General features: G+C 37.2%; 2 protein-coding genes across 2 annotated transcripts in view; both read left to right on the top strand.

The window, feature by feature from the left end:
• TENT2 (terminal nucleotidyltransferase 2) overlaps positions 1 to 14,421 on the top strand; it is a 37,974-nt gene extending 23,553 nt beyond the window's left edge. Inside the window, exons 11-14 of the mRNA XM_010725513.3 lie at positions 2,215 to 2,351; positions 6,914 to 7,005; positions 12,299 to 12,378; positions 13,172 to 14,421. Of these exons, the coding sequence (XP_010723815.1) occupies positions 2,215 to 2,351; positions 6,914 to 7,005; positions 12,299 to 12,378; positions 13,172 to 13,246 (384 nt within the window). The 3' untranslated portion in view covers positions 13,247 to 14,421. The remainder of the gene's footprint in view (positions 1 to 2,214; positions 2,352 to 6,913; positions 7,006 to 12,298; positions 12,379 to 13,171) is intronic.
• Positions 14,422 to 16,175: 1,754 nt separating this feature from the next.
• The window catches only part of CMYA5 (cardiomyopathy associated 5), a 48,544-nt gene continuing 42,207 nt past the window's right edge, over positions 16,176 to 22,512 (top strand). Inside the window, exon 1 of the mRNA XM_010725512.3 lies at positions 16,176 to 16,413. Within this exon, the coding sequence (XP_010723814.1) occupies positions 16,274 to 16,413 (140 nt within the window). The 5' untranslated portion in view covers positions 16,176 to 16,273. The remainder of the gene's footprint in view (positions 16,414 to 22,512) is intronic.

Here is a 22,512-nt window from a genome sequence, read left to right as displayed (position 1 = left end):
GTTTGCAAGCCTGATCATTGATAGAATAAACTTGAGTGTAAAAAGGGCGATTTACTTCTTTTGATAATTTCTTTAATGAAAACAACTTATTTTATAAGAGAAGATTTCACTCAGAAATGTGTGCTAATGACAGCTGCTGACCTAATTCTCTCTATGGTGAACTGAAAATATCCCTGTGTCCTTTGACTGCTATTTCTTAATAAGTTTAGCAGTGTTGTTTCTGACCAATTTTGGTATTTCAGTTTTCTGTACCTTCCAACATCTGTTGAGTTGCATGATATTTTTTATCTCAGAGACTGAGTAAGGTATGTTTTGAGACATTTGTAACCTCACAAAATTGTCACAAGAAAATGTCCTTTTGACATGGCCTTTGCAACTGTATCCAGATCATATTTTGTTGATGTCCAGAGAGCTCTGTGAATCTGTATGTTTTTAATCCTCTGCAGAATTACTACTGTAATTAGTGAGCTTTTATCCAATTCCTTACCTAAAAATAATAGCTTTGTTTGTAATAATAATTCAAACTGTAGTGTATGAACCATTTAAATGTCTTCATAGTACATTACAAAATGTCTTCATAGTACATTACAAGTATTAATGATTAAAACAACTAAAGCAAAAATATATACAACACCATAATTCTGAAAATGCTGATGAGCGTATACAAATGCAAGTTTTCACCTGTGAAAAAGTTAAACCATTTGCAGGTTCCTGTGTTTCCAGAACACTACTGTAAAAACAGCATTTTTATCCTGTCTCAGCATAAATTTTTGTTTCTTATCTTGCCTTTGGAGAATCAAGTAAATATTATAGGATTAGTAATAATATTAAAAGAGTACTCTATATATGATTGCCACAGAAACGAACTAAAACTGTGGATTAAGATATTAAAAGAAAAAAGCATTCTGGAAATTTGCAAATTTCCATTTTCCATTTACTCTCTCCATTAGGAATATAGTTAAGTATTTAAAATGTGCTGCAAAGTTACAACCTCTGAAAACTGATACTGAAAAGAGAATGAAAATGAGAAATACACCAAAATGATTTTGGTCTTGTACGCTGTAGTAATAATTACAGAGCATAAGCAAAACCCAATTTCCTAAAAATAAAATAAAATAAAATAAAAAAATTAAAAAAAAAAGTTTTCTTTCTTGTGATTGCAGGTGATCAAAACAAGCTACCCTACTTAGTCTGTTTTTCTTCAAAAATCATAATTGCAGTTCTTTCTGCAACCTGAAAATACTTTTGTGCTTTGAAGGAAATTACTTGCTTTAAATCATAGTTGCCACATAAAAGTCACATGCTTATCTTGAATGAGAAACAAAAGGCAAATTCTGTGACTCAATATATCACTATCACAGATGTGAACAGTGAGAAGTCCCAGAGTGCCGCCAGATCTGCCCACCTGTGCATTCTGTTACTGTGTGGCATCTAGTCCAGCTGGCACCATGTTGACTCTTTGCAGAAGTGTTGAAGCATATCATACACGGAGTTAGATTCTGGGCATTCTTGACTGTCCAGGCAGATGAGATAAATAAGACTAGCCCACAAAAAGCATCAGTCTGTTCTGAAGTTTCTACAGAACTTGCTTCTGTGTTAGATTTTCACAGATGATCTCTGGAGATCCTGTAATAGCTTAGGTCATTATTGCTTCTGAAAGAAAAATGTACTTAACTTAAATGCCACATTCTGTATTCAGGTTTTTTGTGTGTAAGTCTTCTTATTCTTTCAAATAGCTTGGGTAGAGAAGATACTACTGCAATCTTTGAAATAATTATATGGCAGAGTGCAGGCTCATATTAGAGCTTGTAAGCTTGGGATGTTTATGCTGTGAGAAAAAGAAATCAAGTCTTCTACACTATTTTAGTTCAGCTGCACCCAGCTTGGAGCAGGCTATCTTCCTCAGCCTTTGCTCATGTTTTTCTAAGCTTGTAAATGCAAGTCTAGTTCAGAGATTATCCCATGTAAAAATTCTTCAATGAACTAAAGATGTATCAGAGAGTTCTATGTGAGACGATTCTGCTTGAGCTCATTGGAGTGATTAATATCTAACAGAAGAGCACAAGAATAATAGAACTTTTTTGTTATAAGCTTTTCTTGAACTTCTAGTGAACAAATAAAGGCCAGCTTTTGTTTTGTTAAAAAAAAAAAAGTGCACCTAGGTTAAGGTTGTATGTGTGTTTGTATGTACATACTCTGATTTTATTTTGACAGGAATCTTTTGATCCTACTATGCAGCTGCATCTTGTTCATCAGGCACCATGTAAAATTCCTCCTTACCTCTCAAAAAATGAGTCAAGTCTCGGTGAACTGCTAATAGGCTTCTTCAAATATTATGCCACAGAATTTGAGTAAGTAATAAGCTCATCTTAGTATTTTAGAATACTTAAAATTTTTCATTTCTTCAGTACATAATCATTTTATGATACTAAAACAGTAAAGAACAGTAATGCAGGAGTAATAACTGACAGAATAGGAATGCTAATAGAGTATTTGATGTCTTTCTCTAACCCTGGCATTTTATTCTGTCAGATAAGAAATTACAAGCAAAAGAAAACAAGAAGAAAACCCATATGAGTATCTGGCTAGGTTTCCCAGCATTCAGTGTAAAATATTTAAATAATGGAATGATGATATTTAGCCTAAAAATGTAACAATTATCCTTAACAAATCCTGTTTGAAAATTGTGTAGAGCTGAGAAGTCACATTGGGAAATGTCACACCCAATGCAGTAACTTACGATACTTACAACTCTTCCTACTACCGAAATAAAACTTAGTTTTACTGTTGACTTGTCATCTCTATATCCCTGTTAACTTTAAATCCTGTTTCAATATGAGGAGAAGTTTTCAAAATTCCACGTAGTTTTGTAAAACTGTGAACTGGATGTAGAAGGAATAACCAAATTATTGCCCTTGTTGATGAAAAGGCAGACAAAAAATGTTTCAGCATTTGTCATGTGCATGTTATAGGGAGCCAGTAAGAATAAACATAGTGCCACGCAGTATGTGATAACTTTGCTTTGAGGTCGCTGATAGAAATAGTGTGACAGGTGGGAATATGGATGGGTTTAATAGACACAACAGGAGACTGTTAGTCGTACTGACGTGCAGAAAATCAAACCCTATAGCCTGTAAGGATATAGAGAAGATATGTTTTATTGGCAATTGTGCAAAAGCCCTGGTGCAAGGGGGATAACTCCTCCAAGCTTGCACACCGTCTGGAAAAATCATGCTACAGATATAGAGCAAACTAATACATAATCAATAGTTTCCCGGAATTCAGATACATATTCATTATACCCCAAAGCGTGCAGACCCTCCCCTGTTGCGCGTGTGTAGTGGGTTGTGGGTTGAAGAATTTTGTTGTCTTTTTCGTGAAGGCTTCTGATGTTCCTCACCATAACTCCTGACAGAGAAGGGGGGCATCCCCCAAACTAATTTCATCTCACTCTGTGGACATCTAATCACCTCCCTGCCAGATGTCTCAAACCTTATCAGCATGGCCTTCATCCCCCTCCCTATCCCAGACCCCGTGTCTGCTATACCCCTTTCTCTAAAGAGCTCTACATTCCTGGTTCTGTAAACTACCCCTAACTATCCCCCTCTAACCTCCCTTATTCTCAGTTATTGCAAAACCTTTTTTTTGCCTTTTACTTTTCCTGATGGGGCCCCTTTTCCACCTTTCAGTATCTTTCATCGAGCTATTGTTTTTTATTGCTACAATCAATGTATTTTTCACTCTTTTCCTGTAGAACATTTACTAGTCTTTTTATGCACAGATTTTTTTTTTACAATTTTATTTCGGATGATACAGCTCTGAAGTCAGGTCACATCTAACTGATCTGTACTGTGCCAGTTATTGAATTGCAGTGTGTTTGGTTAAAAAGATTACTAAAGAAAACACTACTTCAATTTTCATGAAAGTGATTCTTATAGATTTCCCTCCGTGGTATAGGAGACAATACTACAAAATTTAATACACAGGATCCATTTTGCTGAAAGAACAGTGTATGATGGTCAGCAGTAATCATATAGGAAGATCATCGTTTTGAACAGAATAAGTAATTGAAATTACTTGCTTGGATTGCTTAGCTGATCTACTGTTGCATGTATTGGTCAGGAAGATAAAAGGAGGGTTGAGATGCATTATTTTAAATTTCCCTCTCAATCTAGCAAAGGCCAATAGATATTTCAGTTAAAATGTGTATTTTATTTTACTTGATGCAGTGAATAATACTTGATAGCAGGATGGATCTAAGGAATATGGCCAGAAGTCATTTTATCACCTTGTGTTGTTCAAATATACTGCAGGGTACCTTGTATTTGTACGTTGCTCATTCCATTGTCTTTTTCTGAGGTGGGGTATGTAAGAAGTAATTTTTTTTTTTTCCCTTTCTACTAAAATTATGATGTGGAAGTTCCTGCACAGATAAGACTATAAGGGTAAAGCTTATGCAGTTTATCAGCACATTTGGAAATTATCTTGCTTGATAGAGTTGCTTGATAACGAGCTTGTAGAGTTCAAATCTGCATGATGTTTCACATGATGCAGCTGGCTATATGTATGCTTATAACTTCATTTTAACTTTCACTGTTAAAACTTCATTTTAACTTTCACTGTTAAAGCTCTGCAGATCATGGAGGGAATGTGACAAAGTATAAAAATGTTAAAAAAAAAAAAAAAGAAAGAAAAAGAAATGTATTGATAGGAAGTATTTGCAAACTGGTCCCTGTTTACCAGGCCCTCCTTAAAAGAGTGTCTGATTTCACTTCTGCCTTCACTCACTGAGTGAAGGCAGCAGGTTTCCTCTTGGCTGCCGTTTTACGTAGTAAGACCTTGAAGTAAGACCTTGCTGCATTGAAAATACTGTTAGGGAATATAAAGATTGTCATCTTTAGGGAAGTGTGCTGCTTTTACACTTCTTGTATCAAGTTAAGATTATTCCTTGGTTAAGTTATTATATTTGGTGGACATGATCAAAAATGAACTACATTGTCTTGATAAAATATAAAGCACAATTCCTGACAGCTCACTTCAGAGCACAATTAGGTAACAAGATGATCATATTCTTCAATATGTTTGCAGTTTGTGCACATTTCATGAGCCAAAGCTGCTTACAGGAATAGATGATAGTAATGTTTTGGAAAATACAAGCCTTTAACTCATACACAGGCTTACACCTGGTTTTCTATCAAATTCTTGCATTCTATATGTGGTACACATACATGGTGTGGGCAGTCACACCAGAAATAACTGATGACTGAGATAGTTGTTCAAGTGGTTGTTGTTAGCCTGTGGATTAAAATACAAAGATGTAGAATATTCACTTCACATTGGCAATTGTGGAGTTGTGTGTGCAAGTCGAAGTGGTTAAAATCAATAAACAAATCATTTGCTGTTGGTAATTCACTTCTAATTCATGCTGATTTTGGTACCAAGACAAGGTTAATGAAGATTTAATGAGATAAACTAGTTGTTTTCATGTTCATATACAAAGCTTTTTAGACAGATAGAAACATATTTTATTGTTGCTTCTTACTAAGCCAGTATATTATAAATGCTTTTATTTCTTGATGGAAGAGAAAGCCATCTTAACCTAAAGAAAGATGAGATCAAGAGCAAAAGTGTTTTTTGAGGTGAAACAATACTTCAGCCAGATAGTTGAACTGCCTGCTTCTTCCAGTCACAACCAGTGTTCTGGAGCTGTGGTTTTTCTGTGATAATCCAGTTTCTTGTTTTTTTCCTTTTGTGTGGGTTTTCTTTGTTTGTTTATTGTTGAAGAGCAATATACACGCTCCGTGGAATTACGGCTGACTTTCAAAAGTGATTTTAATCATGAGCTGTACTTGAGCTAATTTGTAGAATCTGTAGGCACAGACTTTTAGCTAATGTAAACGATCTTATCACTACTGACTTAACGCCCTTATGACAGCTGGTCTATGATCTATGGGGCGCAGAGTTCTTCCAGACTTAACTGATGATTTACATTGCCTGTATCTTTGCATCATGTCAAAAGATCCATACAAGCAGGAGATCCAGTCAGGTGTACATAATACCAGTTCAGCTAACAGCATGCTACCCAGTTATTTCTTACCCCAGTAGTCGGGGTGTATCATGATCTGTTGTTGGAATTTCAGGCTTTTTGCTGTGATACAGCAGTTGTCTGGTCTAGTTAAGAACAACTGAAAAATGGCTGGGTAGAACTGGTTGAAAACATAAAACTGTAAATGTTGCTCTGGCTGCCATTATGTTTGGCATATCATTGTGCCAAGCCTCAGAAAGATTGCCCTCTAAACTGCACTGCTGTTCCTGTTTCAGTGTGATCATTTCTTATGGTTCCATTGTTGTAAAACTGCAGCATGCAGTAGCTTGCATTCAAAGGCTGCTTTGAGTTGTTCTAAATTTTGTACAGTTACAGAATATTTAAATTACCACATACACAAAATGTTAGTACTTTCTAATAAGCATCTTGCACTGGGAAAGCTCATCTGTAAGCATGCTTTTGTTTTCTCTCTTGATCACTGAATGCACATTAATGAAATGCTTTGTCTTCCTCTGCTCTTAAGCTCTTTTTCCCAAAGAAATATCTGAAAAATTTATCAGACTGTAATTTATTTTGAATTTAGAAATAAATGTAGGACTCAGTATTCAAGATGACGTGGAAATCTATGATGTTCTGTTTTGCAGATATTTTCATAAATATACTAAAGTGCTTGTGGAATTCTTTCTTGTTTCCTACAAAGCATTCCTTACTTTTGTGTAGTGCTTTACACTAACTTTCTCATTAGTATAAAGTACTGTAATATATAGGCTTGTGACAGACCAGTATGACAGTTTATTAATGTAAACAGACGTTATTCATTCAGAATTAAGAGTTTAAAGGTCTGCAAATTCTTTTCCTTTTCCCTAGTTGGAGCCATCAAATGATTTCAGTTCGTGAGGCCAAAGCTATTCCAAGACCGGATGATGCTGAATGGAGAAACAAATATATATGTGTGGAAGGTAAAATTTAAAGCTACATTATCCTTTTTAACTATTAAGACACTAAATCACTTAAATATGAGCACCATAAAATTTAATAATGTGCACGTGAAATATATGTATGCAGAAAATGAAGTTTAATCAGTGTAAATAGTGTTAGAAACAATCTTACTGAAAACATTTGAGAAGGAAGCTTTAAGTTCTGTAGTGTTTAAAAATAGTTCCCCTGACCTTTTCTTCAAGAAGACTCATTGCCATGTTACTTTTGGCACAGCGATTAAGGCTTTGACAAGGAATGGCCTTTATGGACAGTAGTATGCTTGGCTGCTCTGTAAAAATAGTCTTCAGTTTTGCCAAGATTGATCTTCTGAAAAAACAGAGTGGACCACATTTAGATTCCTCTGTAAGAATATTCTTTGTTCTAGTAACGCTTTGGCATTTCATGTCTTAGCAGTAAGTAAATTATGCATACATTGGTCCACTTGCAGCTACTATTTTTGATGGGCTTTTGCGTGTGCAGTTTCCACAGAGAATGTATGATACCCTCCAGAACTAGAGGTGAAACCCAGGCTATGTTTTGGAGTCACTGGTCTTGTCACCTGTAGTTCTAGCTGAGCTGGGAGTTAGCACAATGCAAGAACCTATTTCTTGTTCTCTTGTTGCCTTTCAACTGCCATCAGTAGTCTACATGGAGAAGGTGAAGACCAGACCTTCTGTGAAAAAGTGAAAATAGGTTAGAGCAGAATATGAAAATAAAAGTAGGAAAGAGACTGGGAGCTATCATGTGGAAAGAGTTAGCACTGTGAAGATGAAAGAAAAAGAAAAGTGAGAATCAGAGTGCAGCAGGTGAAGGCAAATTTGCTGGAGAGGAGATGAAAAGCAGCAAGGGGACAGAAGAAGTAGAATTAGAAGTATCTAGTATCTAGGTAAGAAGCGAAGGTTTGAAATGTGGAAGGTGACTTGAGTCCTAGCTTTAAATAAATGGGAGACTATTGGGATTAGGACTTCAAAGATTGAAGTTTTTGGAAAAAAGAGAACTGGAGCTTGGATATGAGCCAAACAGTATGGCCAGAGAGGTTGAGAGACTGCAGAAGTCCTGTGGTGGAAGGGATAGGCGTAGTAAGGCAAAAGACCTGTGGTTTAGATGCAGGCATTGCTCAAGGTTTGTGGCAGGGTGGATGTACATGGTGTGCGTGTGCACACAATTTTATGTGATTGTGCTACTCTGTGCAGAGAAGATTACCTACAGGTGAAATCACTTATGTGGTTGGAGCTCACTAACTTGGCTGTAAATCATATGAAATGGCTATGTCAAGCCACATTATGAAATTCCTGTCCCTTATGTGGACTATTTGGAAGGTAAAAAAAAAAAAAGGAAAAAAAAAAAAGGAGAAAAGAAAAAAGTCATGAAAGGAAAATAAAAAACAAAACCAACAGTTGTAGGGTAAAATACACGGAAACTTATGAAGAAGGCTTCACATTTGACTTCACTGTCTCAGAGTTGAGAAATGTGAGAATTCAAGAGTATCTGTGCAGCTGAAGTGATCTGGGATAGTGCTGTGCAGAAATTGCCGAGGCTGTGTTCTGAATGTGGGAGGTGGGAATGCTCAGCAGCTGTTCCTTCTGCTGTCACATGATGCTGATGCTCTGTGTTACAAGGCAGTTGCCTCTATGTTTCAGGCTTTCAACTTTTTCATGGCATTCCAGTGTGGTGGAATAATAAGATTCATTTTCTGCTAAGTTGGAAAAATAGAATACTAGCACACAAAACAACCATTTTAGAACTTGTGTTAAATATTCTTGATTGCATATAACTTTTTTAATGGCTACATTTTGCATTTGAAGCAGCAAAATAATCTGTAGTTGGTGTTTCCTATTCCTTCCCGTTATGGTGTGCTTCCATTAAAAGTGTGATTGATCATTGTATTCTGAGTTTTTATTTATAAATTGGAAGGAAAAAAATGCATTTCTTATTTTTACTCGAAGTAGGCCTCATACTTTCAGCAGCTGTTGAGCTGAACTATTTTAACGGAAACTATTTGGATAAACTTGTTTATAATTTGAGAATAAACTTTTGAAAGCTAGCTAAATGTGTTAAAATATTATGGTTTCCAAGTCTGTCAGGAGTAACGTTTTATTGATTGGTATTGTGTATTTTTCTAATATTTCAAATGTATTTATTGATAGATATAGAACTTTATGTATACGAGTTGCTATAAATCTCCATGTAGCAATATATTTAGGCTTGCTCAAAATAAAAATTGTGTTTTAATTTTTATCTGTCTTGAGGCTGATTCTCACTTTGTTTCTGCTTTTTGAGAAATGAAATAGCAGAGGTGCTATTTTCAAAGTTTAAAATTTGGCAGGCAATTACTGCAATAGGGATAGAGAGAACACTGCACATATTCTTTGTTAGAATCTCTAAATTGATGGTGATTATTCTGTTTTGAGGTTAAATATCTTGTCTATATCAAACAATATAATATGTTATTTTTTAAATTAAAAAAAAAAAGGACAAGATTGGAAATGCTCAAAACCTGGTAATTTTGTGAGGCACTCAATTAGCAGTCACTTAGGGAAACAGGATCGAAAGCTTTCTACACTGTATCTTATTTGTTCTTGTACCAGACATAAAAAATAACATAAATAATTCTTTAGGGTTTGTTTTGTAGCAGTTTTGGAATTTCCCTCAAAAATTGGTGTTCAAGTTGTATTACTTCTTTTTTTTCTTTTAGTATTCTCAGCGTGTGAGCAAAGTAACTTATGATGGAGTCTTACTGTACAGATGGTTAGAAAATGCAAAGTGGTGTAAATAGTTGCTGATTGCAGAAGTATTTGTACTTTGCTTCAGGGAATGAATTTGTCAGTCGACAGCTAGTAAATATACAAGAATAAAAGGAAGATGTGAGTCAGTTTTTTGTGACTAGGAAGAGTGCCTTTTCCCCCTGTGAGTTAAGGAAGATTGTACAGCTGTGGTCTTGTTAATTCACAGAAATCTCACTTTGCTCAAAATAAATACATAAAATATCCTAGCAGTTATCATCATATGTAAGACAAACAAAAGAAGTACTGTACTGTTTCACATGCTAAGGGATGTGAAATTCTTTGTAGCAGCAGGTCAATCTAACCAATGACATCTTTGGTACTAGAGGACTAGGTAATTCACTAATTTAATTGACAGTTTTCTGTTTCAATAGAATTGTTTGATGCAAAAACAAATCTGCCCTGTAAACATACATTAGAAACTTTATATAGCTAATCTGAAGAAAAAACTTACAGAGACTTCCCAAATGCAACATTTACTGCTTGAAATTATCTATTTGATTTAAATAGGTTTCAGTAATAAAACTCCAGTGCCACAGAATATATTCTAAATTTCAAGTCCCAGTCCACACAATGTTGTAATCCCTTCTGATGTCTATTTAGTGCTTTATTTTGCCTTATGTCCCTATCTGAAAAAAAGCAATTCACAACCAACTGTTGTGGTTTAACACAAGTTAGGTAGCCAGGCAGCACATAGCTGCTTTCTCATTTCCCCTTCTCAATGGGGCAAGGAAGGAAAATACAATGAAAAAAAATTCTTGAGTTGAGATAAGGACCCCAGTCAGTCTCTCATGAATTACTACGATGGTCCAAACAGACTCAGCATAGGGAAGATTATTGTAATTTATTGCCAACTAATAATAGGCTAGAACAGTGAGAACTTAAAGGAAACTACAGATACCTTCCCTTTATTCACTTTCTCCTACCTCCTCCCCCAGCAACAGGGGTTGTGGTCAGTTCATAACTCTTTATCTCTGGCACTTCTTCATGGCCACCTTCTGCCCCTACTCCATGTGGGACCTCCCATGGGATGCCGTCCTGCCCCACTGATGCTGTGTGGGTTCCCCCCCGGCAGCAGCTCTCCAGGCACTGCTGCACACGGCTTCGTACCACGGGGCCCACCCTCAGGAGCTGCTCTGGCACTGTCCCACGGGCGGCATCTGCCCCAGCCCTCCTGCCCCACGGCGGGCTGCTCCCCACGGGCTGCTCCTGTGGGGTATCCGTGGGCTGTGCCTCCTCTGGGCCTCAGCCACTGCTGCACAGTGGGCTCCTCCGTGGCTGCACGGGAGATCTGCTCCGCGTGGTGCCCGTGGGCTGTAGAGGCACGGCCTGCTTCTCCTTGGGCCTGTCTGGGCTGCAGGGAGCTGCTGCTCTGTGTCCGGAGCACCTCCTGCCCTCCTCCTGCACTGATGGTGGTTGCTGCAGGGCTGCTTCTCTCCCGTTTCCTCACTCCTCTCTTCTAGCTGCTATTGTGCAGGGTTTTCCCCTTTCTTAACCACGCTATCCCAGAGCTCACCCAGCATGATTCACAGCTCAGCTACAGCAGCAGCAAGTCCCTGTTGGAGCAGCTGAGGCTGGCTCTGATCTGACATAGGGTGGTGCTGACCTCTGCTCACACAGGTCATCACTTTCCTGATACCAAAACCTTGTCATGTAAACCCAGTACCCAAATAAACAAAAAAATAGTATGCATTTTTAAATTTTGCTGGCTTTTTAGGACTTTAATATATTCCAGCAGTCTGAAATATACCTGTTATTTAAATAGTTTTCTAGTAAGGCAACAAAGACTTAAGAAATCTTTTTCCTACTGCATCATAATACATAATTGCTTAGCACCTGTTACTTTTTCATAATGTTAGCAAGTTTTATCAGGAGCAAGTAGTACTTTGTTCAAAAAAATGTTCCAGAGTATGTATTGTTAACAGAAAAAAAAAAAAGGAAAACATGAAAACTGTATAAACCCGTAGTCTGATAGCTGCAAACTTGAGAATCTGTTGTTAACTTCTGAATAGATACAGATTTTTACAGCCATTCATAAAAAATCATATCATAAAAAGCGATACAGAATATCTTTCTGTATTTCACTGAAACTGTTGCATGAGATGAATCTAACCTGTAGCAAGTCTCAAAACATTTCCATATACAAAATCTTATTCTGATATCACAGACTAATAAGCAGTCACAGATAATTACTGTTGCACGAGTTCAGCACAACCAACATATCGTGCTTTGCAAGAAATAATGATTTTACAGTATTTGTGGCTTACATGTTAGAGTGCTTAGGGTTTGAGACTATTTTGGACTAATATTACACGGAAACATAGATTTTAGAAAAAAGCTGGAATCAGGTGCTTAAAAACCTCTTGGGAAGAAATGTATGTTGATTTTTTTTTTATTATTATTTTTTTTTTCCCTCCTCATTGCTAGCTCTGTGAGATAGAATAGCTGTAGGTTTTTTTAACACTTTTAATGTTTGCCTTTGATCTTGCAGAGCCCTTTGATAGGACAAACACTGCTAGAGCTGTACATGAAAAACAGAAGTTTGATACTATCAAAGAGGAATTTTTTAAGGTAAAAACATCCATTTTATTTTTCTGGTCACTTTGGTTTTCAAGATAGCTAAAGAAATGGTAGTTACCATGCCTGCCTGATTCTGATGTTTATAATTGTCCTTATATCATGTAGTGTATATAAAGTGTACTTTATAAGAACATTTAATATAGATGCATTTATTACATGTATGTGTACTTCGTGTTTGTAAACCTACAAAATAGAATACACATTTAAATATGCATAAATAAAAAACTAGTCTTAATCTTCTGTAGGAAAATAATGTAAATACAGCTCACTGCTACTGAGTGATATCTTTTCCTGTGGCTTTAATTGCACATTGTGGGTAAAATGAACTGTGCATTAAGATAGGAGGGTCAGTGCAATTATTCCCAAGTTCATGATCTAAAACATGTGACAGATGTGTCTCGGAATCCACAAGAATTCAGAAGAAAATGTTAATAGTAACTGCAAAGATACGGATTCTGCAAATGACAAAGTATAACTTCCCGTATCAGTAGTTTTGGTATGTGTGCTTTTAAGACAATTATTTTGCAGTTAGAGAATCAATGTAATACTTAAACAATGTGAACATCTGTCTCCGTCTCCGGAAACACAAATCTGCTCTCTTCTTGAAAGGATGTATTTTTTATTATTTTTCCCTAAGTAAATAAATGAATAAAAATCTCTCCTTTAGAGGAGAAAAATATCAAATTTATTTTCATGGATCTGTGAGGTTTACCACTTAAAAGGGTATTTAAATATTGATGGAAAATATGATTTGTCCTTCTAACTCTTCTACTTTTTTCCTCAGTCTTGGCAGATACTGCGAGACAAGAAAGACTTGAGCTTTGTATTACCTTTGAGAGCCACCATACAGAGAAGATAACAAACTTCTTTCATTTTCTCCATATTGGATCCTGCTGAAATAAAGAACAGTATCAAAACCCAGGTTACACTCTTCTTATTTTATGACGTGCTTTTTTTGTTATACTTTTGTTAAGGATATGACTAAGATAAGATAAGTAAGAAAGACTTCATATTTTATTATTGACATTTATTAATGCAGTTCTTCACTCAGAGATGTGTTTTCTGAGAACACTTGTATTGTTGATTTCTGGAAGAGAATGTTGTGACTAAAGCAGCAGACCACAGGAATAAGTCTGTTGTAAACAAAGTGTGGGAATGTACTGACTTGTTTCCATAATCTGTGTTGTCATCAATTCAGACAAATTTAACAATTAAATAACTGAAATCAGAGCTAAACAATGTATGAGTCTGTATCCTTAACGCATTGCACACAAACTGTCCTTGATGAGCAGACAGCTTGTGCTTTCTGTCTGTTTAATGCAGTATGCACTTTTGCTCAGTTTGGCACTTCCCAGTTCAATTTTTCTTTTATATAGAACAAAGGCAATGATTTATGAAAATTAAGCTAGATTACAGTTGGTAATGTTCTGGATATTAAGAACTGTAATCTAAAATGGAATTTTCAATCAACAGTCCTACAAGAAAGTTGAACTGAAAAAGGACAATTCAGTTTATGTAGTTGATTCATGTTCACGTAGCAGACAAGATGATTTTTAGTGCTTCATTTTACAAATTCAAAGTAGTAGGGATATCAGCTTAAAATACCCCCTGCCCTACAATAGTTACACTATGCTGGGATTGTGTTTTGATTTTGTGTAAATGTTTGTTAACTGGTAGGCTGCTGTAAATTGATTTCAAATAAGTAATCTTAAAAATTGTAGCTTTTCCAAACAACAAAGTAATGAAACTTTTTAGACCTGCCGTAGCACAGTTTGTGCCTGTCATGTGTTTGTTATTGAAGACCAATTAGTTGTCAAAGCAGTACTTCTAATTGATGTTAAATGCATATTTTCTATTTTTTTTTTTATATATTTTGTATGGTGTCCCGTGGAATAAAGTTTCTAGAGAATACAGCTTTCTTTGATGTTTTATGTTCTTTTGTATTGGACATTTGATATAGTTCCTATAATTAAGTAGAAAAGGAAAAGAATGTAAAGGTCAAGGCACCTGTTACAAATAAAAATTTTCTGTGGGTATTTTGTACTGTGTCTGTGTAAGGGTATAATTTTCATCTGTTGCCACTTCTAACAAGATTGTGAAAGCCCTTACAATTCAAAGTAACATGCATTATTTTTTCTTGTGCAAACCTTAGGTTCTAATTTATTTAAAGTCTTATAATTTAGAAGTTCTAGAAACAGTAAACTGTTTGCCTGCTGGAAGTTTACTTTCTGCTCATACTTGATCATGATCTAATCTATCTGATATTTTGGCTTGCTTCTTGAAACAGCTTCCTTTTAACAGGCTTTCAGTTTTAATCTGACTTTGTCAGTCATTTAAAATGTTCTCTCTCTATGTGGATGTTCCCTGCATCATCCCTCATTTTTATCAAGTGATGTAATGGGTGAAGCATTTCATTTTGCCCTGTTTTATGTAAAACACTACTAAATTTTTTTAGAAAAGAATGATGACTAGATTCAAAGATGATCTGTATACTGAGCTGAGGGAGATGTTGCTCCTTTTTTAAAAAGCTCTGGGCATCTCTTTATCAACAAAATGTAAACTCTGAAAATTGTATAATTAAGAAGGGACATTATCTTTAAATTCAGCAAAAATGCATTTTAAGTAAGCTGGATGTGAGGCATCAAACTATAAATGACCATCTCTTAAGGCTTTACATTCAAAACATTTAGAGGGGGAAAAAAAGCCTGAGATTACTGCTTCACGTTTGAAACAAGTTTTTCCTGAAACCGCCATGCAACTTCATAAAAACTGACCCATCTTATTAATCATCTTTACACAAGCTTGACATGACCTATGTTTTTTACAAGTAATCCAGTGTGTTTTTCTTCAGTTCATTTACTTCTGATAAGCTATATTTATAATCAAAATTATAAAAACTAGATGGTAGTTTTGCCAAATACCAGGACAAGCATGTTTGTCACAAAACTCCCCTGGTACTTAAATTACAGTAGCAGTAGCAGACACCATCAAAGCAGTATGACTTAGTTTACCTTATAATGAAAGAAGCTAATTGGGTAAGTGGTTATCTGGCATAATGCACAGAAAGTGGCATTACTTTCATATATTAAAAAATAATCTGAGATGTTCAGGAAACAAATTTCAAATTTCAGTATGTCATGCTGTCATTTTCTTTGTCAAGGTAAACAAGAGCAGCACTACTTTCTGTGGAAGTGCCGGACAACATCAAGTAAATGCAATACTTGGTGTGTGTTGGATTGTAACTTCTGATAGAAAACTTCAGATAAATTTCCACAATATAAATAGTTTTGGAATTGTTTTGCCACGATTTCATAACAAAGCCCTTCATTACACCCTCCATGAGGAATACTTCTGCTGGGAGACTTTTAGTAGGAGGTCTGTTTTCCACTGCTGATCAAGGTTTCAAAATGTGTGCAAGATGCTAACATCTCCTTGAACTAAAAGATTCAGCTTTAGTTCAGCTCTTGTATTTTAGGGGTGGTTTTGGGTACTTGTTTGTGGCACTCCTCGTCTTACATGATGTCAGAAACTGTTATGCCCTATCTAGGATTTGAAGAACTCTCTAGACTTCTAGCAGGATTTCTAATTAATAGGCTCAGATTTGTATTGGAGAACCACATGTTATCAAGAGCTTCCAATTCAGTAATTGTAACAGAACTGGAATAGGCTATACAGGGGCTGTGCCATGTGCCCTGGCACCCGGTTGGTGCTAGGACCTGGGGTGGGATCAGCAGCAACAGTGCTGCAACTTTGCTGCTGTCTATTTAAAGACTGCCCTGAGTCAGGAGAAGTGAGAGCTGCTGGGGATGACAGTTGCTTCAGGCAACCCTGGGGAGGACAGGGTCGGGGGTAAAAATCAATGACGAGAGCCTGAGCGAGAAAAAACATGGAGGGATACCGTGGTGCAGAGTGTGACCGGGCATCTGAGACTTCCTCCTTCATAGAGGATGAAGAAGAGGAGGAAGAAGAGGAGGAGGAGGAGGAGGAGGCCATGGACCCAGAGGAAGCAGAGGAGCTGACTCACAGGTACTGCCTCCTCTGCCTGGGGAGGCGAGCGTTTGGGCCTAGGCCTGCTGAGTCCCACTTTTCCCCCTTGTCCCCCTCCCATTCCTTCAGGGGCTTTTTGATTACCGCAGCTATGAGACAGAGGCTGTTCTGGGTGGAAATGGCTGTAATGAGATTTGTGCAGCAAGCGCCAGCCCCGAGTTCCCTGAAAGCTTTTCTATTTAAAGAGCTGCTGGCCTGCCAGCTCAAGTGGCATCTCCCTCTGCTCCTCCCCTTCTGGCTGACTGCTACATATCAATCTGAGAAACACGGGATGTTTGCCTGCTGAAGAGAAAATGATCAAATATTATAACAGTGCTTTGGATTTTTTTCCTTTTTTCTATCCTTATTCCCTTCCTACTCATCCCTCCCTCACCAGTCTGTGTTTCCCAAAAAAGGGAAAGCTTGTTCTATGACAATCAGGACTTGTGGGGCTGATTTTTGGATGTGAAATGAGGAATATCTCACCATTCTGATTTCTTTTTTTTTTTTTTTTTCCCCCTTTGTTAGTAACTGTTGCACAGAAGCTGTTTATTGTCCTAACGCTGTGCTTTTACTGTGAGGAGAATGAAGAGAGGGAATTTGTCCCAGTGTGCGGTGTGTGGGGCTAGTCCCATGCTGACGCAGGTGTCTGCAACTCAATCCAGCCCAGCGGGCTCCACTGGCCACAAAGAGACAGAGAGGCCTGAGGGTTAACCTCTGTATCAGGTTGCAAGATTTTTTTTAGCAAAGCCTATCAGTTTGGTGTGGACACCATAGGGAGAACCAAAAGCATCAATGTTGGCAGTTTAAGATATTTTCAGAAAGTAATTTTGTAAGAAATTGAGGTCATACAGTTCCTCAAACCTAAGTGCTGTGGAGCCATCCTGCATTTGCAAACTGCTCTGTGTGTGACACCTTCTTGTTTCACTGGTCTTCACAGGAGAGAGTGAGATGGCCACAGAGCGGGGTGGGGCAGCCTCTGTGCCGCCTAAACCGTCCCGAATACTTTGTGGGGAACTAAATTCAAACTGAGAAACAGCCCTGGAGAGCAGGAAAACAAGCATCTGTGCTGTGAGAATGAAGAGCTGGTTTTTCAAAGTGAAAACACTGGCTGTGTGTAATGCTGCTTTTATCCCAATGGAGTTGTTGACTCAGGTCCACGCTGGCAGAGAGCAGAGTTACTTAACTATAAACATGTGTATAGTGCAACCCAACATAAAAACAGCTAAAGCTGGAGCTACTTGCTACAGACAACAAAACCATCATGGTCTGGATTGTTTTTTAATGCAATAAAACAGCTAGATAGCTAGTAAAAAAAAGTCAGATTGTAAAACAGAATGAGGAATGGCTAACTTTTCCATTAAAGTATGTGTATATGTAGTAACGTAGTTACTATGCTCATGCTAGGAGGTCAGCCTCTCCAGAAGTGCCTGTTCGCAGCTCACCACAGCTGCGTCTTGCTTCTGGCTCGCAGCGTCTGCAACAGAAACTCAGGCACTGCATCACAATCTTTAATTAAATCACAGAAATCGTCCCCTTTAGATGTCAGTTATATTACAAATTGCAGAGTTCATACCTGCCCTTAACCATCTTACTAGTAAGTGAGAACAGAGTCAACCACATGGGTTTTTTAACAGCTGCATTTAATGCTAACCAATTATAATTTAACTCCATTTGATTAATTAGGCTAACGGAGATGAAAAATTTTGGTTTTGGCACAGACATGGAGATAAAGTAACTGCACTGAGCACTCAGAAATAGCGTGATAAAAGTTAAATAAAGCTGATTCTTTAACTGTTTCAGTTTTCTTGTTGCAAATATCAGTGTGCTTGTAGATGTTAAAGCCTTCTAATACTCTTGCTGCTGAAGCAGTGGCTAGGCAAGACCAGCAGAGTCAGGCCGTTGAGATATACTTAGTCTGTGCAATAATTATTGGTTAACAAACATGTTTTAAAACCCCAGTTGCAGAACAGATTTTTTTGTGTGTTTTGAAAACGTCGCTGAGAGGATATGTAACCAATATGCAAAGCTGGCTGAAAACAGTCTGTCCTGGACCCTGCCATCATGGATTTATTTTTAACAGCCCCTCTCTGCCATTTTCGTGTTCCTGCTCTACATGCAGTTGAATAGCACCTGATTGTGCAACACTGCAGTCAGCGGGAAGTTTCCCATGGGCTCCTTCTATTTCCGTCTTTCAAGCATGCATGTTCTCATTCCTATTTTATAAAAGGGTTATGCAACTCAATGATGGCCCAAGGTCAGGAAGTGCTTCTGTGAGCAAAGCAATAGAGTCCTGGTGTTCCCCTGCTCCCTTCCCAAGTTCCAGCTGATCTGCATCACTTCCACACTTACCCTTTTGCAGCAGTTATGGAGTCTGGCACATTTATTGCTGCAGTTTTCTTCATGTATGCCCCTTCCAGCAGAGATGCCTGGCCTTTGCATCTTGTTATTCCCCACCAGCTGCTGGAACACAAGTGGATGCCTGTGTGATGGGGCTCTGGTGGTACACTAGGGTAAAGGTTGGTGTTGTTTTCCTTCTGTAGCACAGATAAATGCCAGTCAGCTATCAGACCCCCATGGATTACTGACAGCACTGCCGAGGACAAGTAGAAAATAGTATTTTTCTGATAGAAAATGGTTTGCTTTGGGAAATGCATCACTTAATTTTTAATTCAATTAAAAAAAATGCATAAAGCTGCAGCAGAGCTTATGACTTGCCTAAGAATTATGATTCTTAGGAAGTATCATAAGATTCTTAATGCCCTTCTTAAGATTTTTAATGTAATATTTAAATAATTTTGTTTCCTCACATGTTGAAACCAAAACACGGCATCAGAACCTATTACAAAGCTGGTCTAAGGCATCATGTCTTTGTTAGAATAAAGAACCCATTGATCCTCAGAGGATTCATGCAATATCTTCTTGCCTTTAGGCATTTTGCTCTCTGAGATTGATAACTCTTGACAGATATCTTTTGTTTCTAGTTCTGCGTAGAATTAATCATTTAAACAGCAGAATTGTTTTGAAAGCATGTGTTGTATATCTTAAAGCAAACATGAGTACGATGTTAGTAAGTTTTAATTTTAGTTTTAAGTTTAATTTTTGTGTTGATAACAGTGAGATTATAGTTCAGCTATGGAAAGGTAGTACCCAAATGTTTTGCATACCCTCTAGAATACCTGTGTCTCTAACAATTCCCTGATGTGTACGTGGCTCCAGAACAGTTCTGCCTCTCATAACTTCCCCAGCCAAATTACTTTTGCAGTGGGAAAGTCTCAATGTGTGTCTACATCCAGGATTTACACAAAAAGGGCTTGCAGCCAATTTGTAAGCACTTCCAGGTAACTTCATTAGTGGTGACATAAGCAGGACAGTAAATGAGAAGAAAGTCGTAGAATTCTTGAATTTATTTATTTATTTATTTTTAATAAGATAGTCATTCCACAGGAAGATCTGAAGTTAGCAGGACATTAACAAGTGAAAGGCTGGATTTAAAAGACTGCGTTTCTCTAAAGCCTAATTCTCTTACTCTGAAGAAGGAAATGCATGAGCTCTAGCCCTAGAAAATGCACAGTAGTTTAAAGAGGTGATGCTGAGCTTATGATTGCTGTAGGAAAAAAGGTACAGGCAGAAATTGCACAAATAAATGGAACAAAATCACAGAAAAATGACGTATTTCTTTCATCTGGGATGGCAATTTGGTCAATGCACTGTGTCTGATCCTAGTGGCAGTCTTCAGGAAATGAGATGTCTTATCCGTGCAGGTCATTGCCACATCTTGATGTCTCAGTTGTTTCACTGAGGTTGTTTCCAGCTTGCGAGATGTCATGCAGCACAACAACAAATTTAAATCATACCAGAATTGACAAGGTCTGATGTGAAGAGGATGAAGAGAGGCTCTGGATGATTTTAGAGAGCAGGTGCTTCTAAATGTTCCTCTGTAATGGCAGTGGTGTAGGATAGATGGGCAGACTTCAGTGTCTGAACCCTCCTGCTCTGGCAGATGGGGAGGTGAAAACTCTTCCCAAAGTAATACACAAGGGAACATGTGCCCACCCTTCTGTGCTGGACTAGAAATCTGAAATCCCACCAGGCACAGCCTTTTAAAAGGCAAAAGACTATGAGAAGGAGGAAGTGGGAAGAAAAATCTGGGATTTGGGCTTTTATTACAGGAAGAACAAAACAGATTGTCAGTGTCTTTGAAAACTGTAACAGGCTTGAGCCAGTGTCCAATAACAGATAAACATGACAACGGGATGGGATGTGAAATGTCCACTTGAAATAGGGCAGCAATGGCTTTTGTCCTTAGATGCTGGCACTTTCATATCTTTATTTATGCACCTGAAATATTTGGAGCATATTTTTTGCAATGGCAGACAATTCCTCCAACTAGAAAACTTCTACTGTGCAGCATACAAGCTATACACAAAACGAGAGGAGAATTTGTTACTGGATGACAATGACTTCTGTTATTGTGAACTCAGATAAGACATTAATTCTTCCTTAGTATTAGTGATATTGATTTGCTGTTGTTGTTGCTGTCATCTTTGCTAAGCCCAAGTCAACCAATGCTAAACCATGAAAATGGCAAAGGAAAAGCTAGCAGCAAAATTGATACAGATTTTTTTTGCTTCATTTTTTCCTCTGAACTATAGATCTTACCGTATGAAGCCAACTTTACTAGGGAATACCATACCTAGGCAGGTAAACAGCTGTACATGCTGCATTTATATTTGAGTTTTGATGTGTTTTTTCTTTGGTTTTGTTTGTGAGCTAGGTGTTGGGTTTGGGTTTTTTTGGCTAAGCAATTATTATTTCTTATCATACCATCAGATCTGCAAGCATATTACCTCAGTTAGGTAAAGGTAATGCCAGCAATGCTAAAAGCATTAGCAGACTAAAATCTTTTTTTTTTTTTTTTTCCCCTTACTCAGTTTTGCTGAGAGACCTTTCCAAATTCTTGATGGCTTGCTGATGGAGAGACTATGACTAATACTGAGTGCTCCTTACCAGTGCTCTCTTGGTCTTTGGCACACTTGTAATGCTGGATCACAGCTTCTGGTGTCCCTTAGGTTCCGTCTTCTTCACCTTTGTTTTATCCAGATCACATAGAAAGCGGCCTTATCCTCTGTTTATCAAAACCTAGCCATATGTTTGCACCTTTCTCCACTTCTTCATCAGCTCTGCTGAAGCCTCTGCCAGCGAAGAACTCTACATTTCTTTCAATCAGCTACTAACAGAGTTCTCCTTAATTAACTAATATCTACACAAGGAATAATGGGGTTGAATGCAATAATCCCCATTCATGTGCTTCCTTGAATCAACTATTGCAATCCTAGTTAGATTTTTTCATAATAGCACTGTGTTTTAGTGTATTTTTATTTCTTTCACTATTCTTTACGTTCTTATTTCTAAGTTTTTTTTTTCAAAGCTTCCAAGAACATATTTCTACATTTTTTTAAATTTTTAATTTTTTTTTAATGATACTAGATTTAATTGCAGCATGTGAGAGTGCATCGATTGCATATCATAAGGTTTCAAGTTATCGTTTTAAAACATTGTTATTTCATTCAGGGATAGCCTGGAAGGTTTAGGTTGTTGAATGTATTCTAAATTACATTATTAAATATGTATACTGCCTAGACAATGAAACAGGAGAAGACAGCAATCAAACTATTCTCTACTACCATGCAGACAGTATAATCACAATTAGGCAAAGCAAGTGTAGGTGCTATTAAAACACTGACAGTATCTTATGCATGTTTAGTGCAATGTTTAAATTATAGTGTGAGTTAATCAGGTACTGGTTCAAAATCCATTTGATCTCACACACTCACAAACAAGGTCAGATGAAATGCAGTTTTTCCTGAATTGTCATGAGCATTCCAACACCTCCTTCATTGAGCTAACCTTGAAACACAAAGCCTATACCTATATAAAATGCATTTCTCAGATGAAATATAACTTTATGACTTTTCTTCTGTTTGTGTTCTAAAATCTATGCAAATTAAGTATTTTTATAAGTTTGAAAAACATTGCTTTAGTGCATTGAATTTCACTGCAATAATTTGATGCTATATGATTTTATGGCACTTTTTT

This window comes from Meleagris gallopavo, chromosome Z, assembly GCF_000146605.3.
Source record: "Meleagris gallopavo isolate NT-WF06-2002-E0010 breed Aviagen turkey brand Nicholas breeding stock chromosome Z, Turkey_5.1, whole genome shotgun sequence".
NCBI classification, from domain to species: Eukaryota; Metazoa; Chordata; class Aves; order Galliformes; family Phasianidae; genus Meleagris; species Meleagris gallopavo.
This window is presented reverse-complemented; position numbering and strand designations above follow the sequence as displayed.